This window comes from Peromyscus eremicus, chromosome 13, assembly GCF_949786415.1.
Source record: "Peromyscus eremicus chromosome 13, PerEre_H2_v1, whole genome shotgun sequence".
NCBI lineage: Eukaryota > Metazoa > Chordata > Mammalia > Rodentia > Cricetidae > Peromyscus > Peromyscus eremicus.
Genome location: NC_081429.1, coordinates 61309373 through 61319489, shown reverse-complemented (window position 1 = coordinate 61319489; position 10117 = coordinate 61309373). Strand labels below are relative to the sequence as shown.

Sequence of the window (10117 nt, the reverse complement as noted above, 5' to 3'; positions counted from 1 at the left end):
CAAAACACCATTTTCACTTTTATTATTAGTGAGAACTAATGGCGATTGTTATTTTTTCCAATGAGTGCTTGTCTAATCAAAACCATAAAGAAAAGAAAATATATAACGTGCTTAGTTTTTAACTTTAAGCTTAGGCTTAGTTACCAAATATAAAGAGTGATAAAATAGATGAGTCGGAAAATAGTTCACTGACATCTTTTCATGTAAAGATCTCATGAGCTGATCATGGCTGAGAATTTGTTGGGGAGAAAGATGCTTCAGATGTTGGTAGGAGTAATTTTTTTTTACGCTCAACACATAGGCTGAGCTGGATGTAAGGAAAGACAGACATGCTATACCTCTTCTTTAAATCAGGGTATCTGAGAAGAGATGTGTGGTTTCTGAGGGAGGTGCAGAGGGAAGATACTTATCATTTGAGTACTTCCCGATGGTGCCATGTTCATAAAGCAAAAATGCTAATACAGCCGGAGAAAGCTTGAGGTTCAAAGCTGAAATCAGTTTTGAAACAAGGTTTTTATTTTTTCTACATCTGAGTTAACGTTTACAAAATTGTACCACGACAGCTGTATGTATTTCTCCCACCGTGTGTACCTCCTGACTGGGTCGCTGTCACCTTTTAGCCATGAACCTTTTTGAGCTTCAAACTCCTCGTTTTGAAAATGGGGATGATATGTATTCCTCCTGTAAGCACACCTTCCTATGTCTTGCCCAAGACCCTCTGGGTAGTTTATTTCTGCCAAGTTGAACAAGATACACGAGGCCGAAGCTTACTAATGAGATAATATACCTGACAAAGTAGTGTTAGTCCGTGTGGTCAAATCCCAGCCTCTGTCACAAGTCCCTCCCTGAAGTGGTCCTGTTTTGTTTGTTTTGGACCAGAACCAGGATTTTTGGTCAAATGTCTGCTCAAAGCTGGGAAGGGCTGACTTCGGTGCACACATTTCTCTAATGGGGGCAGCTTTGCCAGCTCTTCCGATGGCAGAGCTGTTTCTCCCATGATTCTCCTGTTAGGCACAATTTACTTTGATGATAGGGACACACCCTAGCCTACGAATGGGTGGGTGGAAACGTAGCTAGCTGCCCTGCGCAACTTATCCTGAATTCTGACTCTGGAGCTCTAAGGCAGTGTTCATTCCTGGTCACAGCTCGTTGTACATTCTAGACTTGGAAACAGTTTCACTGGCTGCCAATACGCAGCTGCAAGCAGGAGGTTGGCTGCTGCCCTTCTCTGTCATCATGTATAGGCTATGACACTTAGCCGGGTTCAAGCCCCAGAGAGCCTGGGATTTCTATCATCCTTCACTCAGGTGCAGGTAGCCACATAACTCACTCCCTTAACTGAAGTACTGCAAAAGTATGCAGCCTTTCAAGAAGATATTCTTGGGGCATGAAGCCAGACAGTTGCCTCGGTAACCTTCCAAATATTTCCACTAACAATACAAATTTTTCTCCCAAAACCTTTTTAGCGTACTCAGAAAACTAGTGGTTTCCATTTGAGTCCTGCCTTCTTTATTCAGTGACAGTATTGACAGGCTCTGATGACATCATGTAGTCACATTTTCCTGTGTTGATATGTTGTTTTGGCTGGTTGAAGGTAATACCCAAATCCAGAGTTCCCTAGGAACAGAGCCAAGAGACATTTAGCTACTTAGCCAGAGTTAATGTCCATGGGAGCAGATCTGGGAAATGCTGTGGTAGATCTGTGGCCAAAACCACATAATCAAATTGTGTTGTGAATAAGGCCTTTCACAAGACATTAGGAAAAACACAACGTGACACTTGTAGTGAAAGTTTTAACAGAATAATTTTGATCTGTTAGTAAAACAAAGAGATAAATTAGAAAGTTAACTTTTTTAAAATCTTGGTTTAAAGTTACTTTTAAAATTAATCAAATCAGGTCATTGCTTTTCGAAGTAGAATTTTCTCCAGATTTCTGTAGGATACAAATCTGAGTCTATTTAGTATACGTTGTTTCTAATGAGTACTAGTGTGCCTAGCTCGAGTACTTAGATTTAATACAAGGAAAGTTAAAATGGTGTGCGTGTTATTAAAAACTCACCCTACTACAAATGAGATTATAGTGCTAAAGCTATCTTGATTACGGTAATGTAACAAGCTGAAAACACCACAGCTCATCTGCCACCACTTACAGCTTGATTTTCTAGTTATTAGATTGGTAATAATCATGTCTCACATTTTAAAAACAGATCTTTGATGGTTTTAATGGATTTTTTATCTTGTCGCGATTTTGGTAATTGCTGTTAGGATGAGTGACAGAGAATGTATAACGTGTTGGAAGTCAGACTTCTATTTCAAATGCATTAATATACAGATAGAGATGGTTAAAGTTGTACTTGTATTCGTTGTGACTTATTCACTCGGAAATAATAGCAGGACAGTGTTCTGCTCGTCCCACCATCAAACTTAAGTATCTGCTTATGGGTCAACCCCTAAACCGATAAAGTAGAGGAGAGGGATCCTGTACAATGCTCCCAAGGATTTCTGAGTAATGTCAAATCACTTTGTTCTTTAATTTTGAAATCGGTGCCTCCAGTGCTCAGGAGAATGTGCCAGTAGCATTAAGTGTTAGGGAAGAACTGTGGTTTCCTGTCTCTGCCACTTCAGGAGAACCTGTAACTCTAGGACGATATACCACTGCCAACTGCAATGCGTTTGAAATCTAACCTATGAAATAAATAGATTTTAGGTCAAGATAGAAAGAAATGGAACAGAAGACACTAGTCTGCTTTTGTATATATAAAGCAAATTCATTGGGAATTTCACTCAGAACTAGAGTAATACGCCTTACGTTCCTAAATCAAACTTTTGTGCTAAGTCATTAAACCTTTATAATAAAGTAAAAATACAGAAACCCACAATTAATCATTATAACATAAAACTATGATGCCTTTCAAAAATGTGAAAACACTTTAATATAATTTATAGTTTCTACACATTTTATGTAAGAAATAATTTCATTTAACTTTATAGATCAACAAAATTCCAATTTACAAAATTGAAGTAAATAATGCAGAAATATATTCATTGTCAAATTATAAAATAAAAGTAGCTGTTCTTATTGAGACATCATATTTGTTTTCTTTAGATACTGGAGTTTATCATTTTGGTATGTTCAATAATGTTTATAATATTTAAAATAGTGGAGCATTGAGATTTGAATACAATGACAGGAATTACTGAAACTTCACATTCATAGGTACAGCCACCATGAATCGATAAGTGAATGTTGATATTATAAAAATATAAAATGATTGTAATATAACCATCTAACCTTAGCATAGGGAGTTTTAAGACCGCTATTGAATCTGCTAATTCGCTTTGAAATAGAAGCAGTCACTTTTCTGAGATACGTGACATGTCTTTGTACCTTAATAATTTGAAATTTCATTAGTGTAAAAATATACCAAAGTAAATAAAAAAGGAGACACTTATTTACAAAACAATATTGTATACATATTATATAAATGCAATTGTTTCAGAGCCTTTTATACAATATTGATAGAATCAGTCATTTTCATTATTTTACCACAGAACTGCAATGTGACAAAGGCAGGCTGTGATTTTGAATTTTGATAGAAATGAATACTAGGCTGCCTTTTAAGATAAAGTAGTTTCTCCCACTGTGCTAGAGAATTGAAAGTTGGCCTCTTTTAAAAAAAATTCTTCTTTCCTTAAAGAAAGTGCATCCCCACTCAGTGCTGTATGGAAATGCCCCTGGAAAGGGGAGAACCTGACTTTACAGAGCATGCTCTGTTTGAGGAGCCTGGTAGTAGCCATTTAGCCCATGGCATTAGCACCACTGGCAAGGGTTGTCAATACATTGTCCAATTAGAATAGGAATGGAAACATGTAGAAGGTACCGTTCTGATTTTGTGGAATTTTATCATACCGAGTATACAATACAAGTAAAAATGTACATGAATGTCTTTAAATGATAATAACAATTCTGCACTTTACAAAGTCTATATATAGATTTTTCCGTAAATATTAAGTGAAACTGTTAAGAAATAAGACTTTACCTTTAAAGCATACCCCTTTAATTCAGCAGGCAAGAAGTGCTGTCATTTCTTTGCCTAGATTGTAGTTGTGATATATATATATATGAACATAAATGTGATTTGATCTCCTCCTAGTTCAAAAACTCTGGAAATCATTAAATGTCCTATTATATGGTTTATTTTGATGGTTATATTCTCTCTTTTAGTTCATCCACTGTATCTCGTGCTTAAATTACTATAGCATACTCAAGGCCTACAGCCTGTGGTACATAATTTCACAGTTTCAAAATTGAGGGCAAGACCTTCTGTGATTTAGGAAGTTCTGAACCTAATGCAAAGCTCATGAGCACCCACACCGGTCTACTACCATGGCTGGAATTTTCCCATATATTATTTGTTCTTTGCCATTAAAATATAGCATATTAATGGGGGACATTTTTGTAGGAGTGCAGCAAGGGCCCGCTGAGCCTCTGGGGTTTGCTTGGTGCACAAGATGAGTATGGGGATATTTTTGTAAAAACACAAATTCACACTCTCCAGAGCAGTAATTGGCTTTATATCTTTTGGGTGCAATAATCCAGTCCCATCCAAATGCTTCAAAATCCACTGTGAGGGGGTAACGGCAACATCGGGACTCTGTGGAGTGCTCATCACAGTCAAGACCAAAGTCTCTTCGGGACCTTTTGGGAGTGTCTGTTACTTTGACCTCTAAAAAGGGATTCTGTGTGAAAAGGAAAGAATGATTTTATTAACAGAGCCTGAGATCCTTCCCACCTTAGAAATCATTATTAGACGAAACGACATTCTTATGCTACTTTTTTTTTTAAAGAAGTGCAGTATTAAGGCATTTTTTATTCACACTAGGCTTCTTCTTTTTTTTTTTTTTTCCTCACAACCCCAAAGAGTGTATCAGCAGCAGACATTTCCTTGTGGTCAGTACACTTTGTCTTTTAAACTCTTGTTTCTTTTCATATTATTATCAGACATAATAGCACATAATAGCATAATAGATGCTTTGAAAATATGTATAAGATGAAAGAGAGGGTTGGGTCGGAGGAATGGACGCCATCTTTTCATCACTGTTGGTTACTCGTCAGCTTCAGGTGTCTACTGACTCTTGAAGAGATGAGCAACCATCTGGTCTCTCTTCCCTAGGTCTTTTCTCAAAGAGGTGTGCATAGTAAAGTCAGAGCAAAACAGCTATCTCTGAGCGTTATGTGGATTATAATGGGAGGAAGGAAGTTAGGACGACAGCAGTAGCTGTATGTATACTGTGTTGAAAGAAAATCCCTAAAGGAGCAAAGAGGACATTCATAAGAAGTGATGACCTAAGTATGAATATAGCTTGGTGGCAGAGGGTTTGCCTCTCATATGCAAGGTCCTGGGTTCAATCCCAGATCACAACAGAAGCACGCAGAGAAGGAAGGGGATAAGAACCTGCTTGCTTTATGACAGCCTCAGTCTTCCAGCACATTTGAGACCATTTCCTTTTAGAGGGAAAACTCTAAGGAATATCATATTAACCACCTTTTTAATAATTTAAACCTAACCCATTAGCAACCTTGATAATTAAAATACTATCTATGAAAGAGAACATTCTTACACAGTTGATAGAGATTTTATCTTATATCATGAAAGTAGGCCTGAGTATTGTCAAAGAGAACGTCATTTGAGGAATGTAGTGTTTAAATAGCATATATAAAGAAAACAGATCATTTAGGAAACTGTAGTACTTCAAACAATATGTTTCACTCACAACAGACCTGATTTCTGGACTACATATTCCCCAGTTCAATCAAAGGATTAAAAAGATAACCATGTTTATTATTTCTAAGTATAATATTCTGATGTAAATTCTGACAATGTATGAAAATAAAAATATGTTCACACCAAGTTTTTGAAAGTAGAAGTAAGTAAAAGCCCTAGTAAGACATAATAGTAACTTTGGTTTAAGTGTGTATTAAATTTTTTTATTAATTTTCATAGTGTATGAGGTCTTGCCATATCATTGACTTGCTATTTAGTTAATTGGCAATTTCTATGTAAATTATTGTGCAAGGATGCTAAAGTAGTTCAGAAATGAACTAGGAAGCAAATGTTAGCTAGATTGGAAATTACAGTTTTATTGGCAGTATTCCACAAAGAAATCTGCACACATATTATGGCTTCAACATTCTGTAAGTAGTGAACATATTTATTAGGGGATGTTGAGTAGAATATATTTAATCAAGTATATCTATACAGGTAAAGGTATTTTAATTAGAATTTTAATATTTTTTTTTTTACTCTATGTGAAGCCGGTATTTTTCAATGTATTGAGAAGTGAAAAAAATGGGAAGGGAAAAAGTTTTAATTTGTTGGGTTTGATACTAGAATCTGCAGGGATATATAGTGATGTCATAATTTTATACATATATTATGTATCCTACAATGAAAAGGACATTACATCTCGTCCCCAATTAGGAACTCCTTGTGAAATTATGAACCATGGTGTAATTGTTTTTCAGTCTTCATGCACAGTAAGAGCATCAAGGGAGTGCTTCACAGGACATATGATTGGCATCTACTTTTTTGGGCACAGACCTCCTTGGTGTAAGATAATTTTGTCTGGCTTATGAGCATAGAAAGTAGTAGTCATTTTTCACTATTATCCTTCATATCAGGAATAAAAATATAACATGTTGTTAGGACATTATTTTCAGTTATCACTTACCAGCCCATCTTCCCCTGGTCCCGGGAAGGTTACAGCAAGATCATGCCCATTCTCATCCAAAGCTTTGATTTCAATGCCTAAGTTGGATTCAGGCTGTTTGAGCCAATTTTGCAACACTGTCTTCACATCAATACTCTGCCAAATGCCAGTGCCTGGGCTCATGTCAAGTTTCAGAGATCGGATTCCAGTGTACCTTGTACCGTCTTTCATGGGTTTGATGAGTCTCAGGATCTGCACAAACACTGTTGTGGGAGTCTTGACGGGTCTCAGATGTATCCACAGCTGGGCTTTCACTACTTTGTTGTACTGGATTTTAGAGCTAAATTTAAAAAAGCAACATTTGGGTTTTCCATCCACTTGCATTAGAAAATCAGCTACAAATGAATAAGAAAAGAATGATTGACATTAGGTCCCATCAAAGCATGAATAAAATCACTCCTTAATAATAGATCTTGGGATAATGTGTACATATGTGGTTTTTCAAAATAAAATACTATGTGGAACTTTATTCATGATTCAGAAGAAATGTCAGAGAAAATAACTACCCTAGCTTTTTGGAGTTTTCTTAGGTATCTGTATTTTCACCTGTTTATCAGAAATCTACTCCCTTCCAGAGAACTATGGGCTATGGGGTATTTTGTGAAAGAATGAGCAGTAGATGAACTTTGCAAACAGTGATGATTAGAGAGAATAAGAGACAGCGTGGAGGAGCGTCCACTTAGAATTCTTTGGGAATCTGAGTAGTTACGCTCACTGAGCAGCTGTAGCAGTCAGTCTGGAGGAAGGAACCCTTCCCCCAGGCCTCAATTACCTGGGGATGAGACACAGGAGGCAATTTAACTGAGCCTCAGAAATGACAGACAGTATAGTACATCTGTGACACTCGGGCTCTGGAACAGCCTTTCAAAGGAACAACACGAAGCCAGAAATTAGCACAAAAACTCAGATGTCATGCTCGAGCTGTGTCAAAAGTCAGAAAGCAGTGGCCTTGGAGCCAGACTTTCACTGCAAGTTCAGCACTAACAATTACTTTTCTCTTGGGTTTTCCAAACAACACGTAAATAAGGGAGGCCTTCTCCTGGACTGTTTGATCCAAGAGTCGTAAATGAAAATTATTTGCTGTATCATGACCTGATTACTTAGTGAAGGGCTGATTTGGAACCGTGTCATGTCTGGTTTTAAGTGTTTAAAGCATGGTATTAAAGCAAGATCTCAGACACATGGCATAGAACTCTTGCGTGTCCTCCAGCTCTGTCAAGCCATCTGTCTTCGTTTGGAGAGAGCTGAAAGGGGGCTGCCTGGAATGGGCTATCTCCCAGAAGCAATGCTGATCTTATAGGTAACAGTCCTCCTCCTCATAAAGAATAAAATATTTTAGAAGGTTGTCAATCACTTCCTGTGGAAGTACACAGCCAGGGCCCCTTCAGCACAGTGCTGTGGGCACAAACACAAGCAGGCATTTGTAGCATAACCTCCCAATTATAACGCTCATTTCCTGAGCATTTTCAGATACTAGGTCATGAGTATTATTTTGCCGTAACTGCTTCATCATTGCTCTTGCTAATGCAGTGAATATTTAACTTCTTTAACTCTTCAGTGTAATAGTTTTCACAATTAAATATTCCAATTTGTAAAGAGCACAAAAACTCCTGACTGAGTTTTAAATGACAGAAGTGTGGAGCAGTGTTCAAATAATCACCCAGCAAATTTCTTCCTGTAGTGCTAGTAGGGGAGAAGAACCAAGGCATATTTTAGACAAACAGATGCAATTTTAAATTTTGTGTAAGTTTTAACATTGCTTACAGAATCTCACAGTCCTTGTCTTACTGGTGTTAGGCACTGGACACATAAGCATTCTACATTTTCCGTATAAAATTACATACTATTAAAGCTGGACCAGCACATTAACTTTCAGCTATTTGGCACTGTAAGGAAACAAGCAAGGCAGATTTCATTGTCAGTATGTTTCTCAGGAAATCTTGAAGGAAAAAAAAAAATCTCTTAACTCTCCTACTTACATGCAAGCCAACAGCTTGCTAAAAGCCTGAAAATAGATCTGTTTCTCATAAACACTAAAGCAGCCGTCAGCAGAACTGTTGATATACTCTAACAGAGCTACTTACACTCTGTGGGCATGGTAATGATTGTTTCCGTGGTGGCGTGGTAATCGTCATCTTCCAGAGAACCATCGCTGCTGTCGTCCCTCTGGACGTCGTACTGATCGATCAGTTCCCGGAGCGGAGGAGCTCTGGGCAGAAGTTGTCTTATAGCATCTTTGCTGATGTTGGGAGCTGTTTCCAGACGGAGTTTACTGAGGATCTGGATTTTTATGGCTTCTATTCTGGAGTACCTTGTGTTTTGTCTCCACACACATGCATTGCACAGCCCCTCTTTCTCCACATTGTCTTCTCGCTCACTGCCCTCATTTAGATCCACTGGGCCAGCAGCAATCAGCACAAACAGGTAAATATAAACATACATTTGCAGTTTTTGCATCATATTAAAATCAGCACAATCTCTTTTGCTTGCTCTTATTTCTTCCTTTTGCTTTTGAGTAATGCCAAGCAAAATCTTAGTGCATGTCCGGTATGAGAGACAACCTGCCACGCCAGGGAGTCCTGTATACTGTATTCCAAGTGGCTTTTTATATTCCGACTTAGATGAGACAAGTGTCGTCAGGATCTATGATTGGCTCCTGCTCCACAATGAATCTCGCTGTCAGAGGTTAAAACCCTGTCTGTCACAAGTCACCAAGCAGTATTTTGTTACAGTCGAGGGCAAGCTGATTCATTTGACTACTTCATAAATGAAATAAATCCCCATATCGTGAAAGACATATGTGACATTTGATAAATTAAAGTTTGTGTAATAATATAAACTATAGTTAAGGCTTATTCACTTCTGTGAAACTCTTGCTGTAATTTAAATTAGTAAATTTTAATTTATACTTCATGTTTAAAATATAAAATTGTCAATCCTGTAAGAGTTGGAGTGCTGTTTGTTGTGAACACAAATGTTTGAGATAAAAAATGGTATCAAGAGCTGAGGAATTAGAGAAATAAAAATTAGGAAGAGTTGACTGAATTAAAAAAGCTAAAGGCCGAGGCCCTGGGAGAAAGTCGCATCAGTAACTTGAGAAGCTTGTTTTCATGACTTATTTGTTAGTACATATTAAAATCAATCTTACTGTGTTACAGTGTGCCTGAACTTATTTTTGATAGCTTAACGTCTTTTACTAACATGAAAACTGGGCTTGATTTCAGCTCATTAGTATGGTTATTTTTCTATCAAAAAGATGCAGATGAAATCAAAGTGCTTCTTTGTTGTTTATCACCAACGGGATAATGTTAGCCGGGAGCTCAGTCTCTGCCCTTAGAGTAAGTAA

The 10117-nt window shown here is 37.4% G+C and overlaps 1 protein-coding gene across 1 annotated transcript; it reads right to left on the bottom strand.

Annotated features, from left to right (window-relative positions):
• Positions 1 to 4359: 4359 nt before the first annotated feature.
• Mstn (myostatin) lies at positions 4360 to 9231 on the bottom strand. Its single transcript, XM_059278463.1, has 3 exons — positions 8856 to 9231; positions 6733 to 7106; positions 4360 to 4740 (listed from the first exon to the last, which is right to left on the bottom strand). Exons 1-3 carry the CDS (start codon positions 9229 to 9231, stop codon positions 4360 to 4362), a joined length of 1131 nt encoding a protein of 376 aa, XP_059134446.1.
• Between the last annotated feature and the right edge of the window lie 886 nt (positions 9232 to 10117).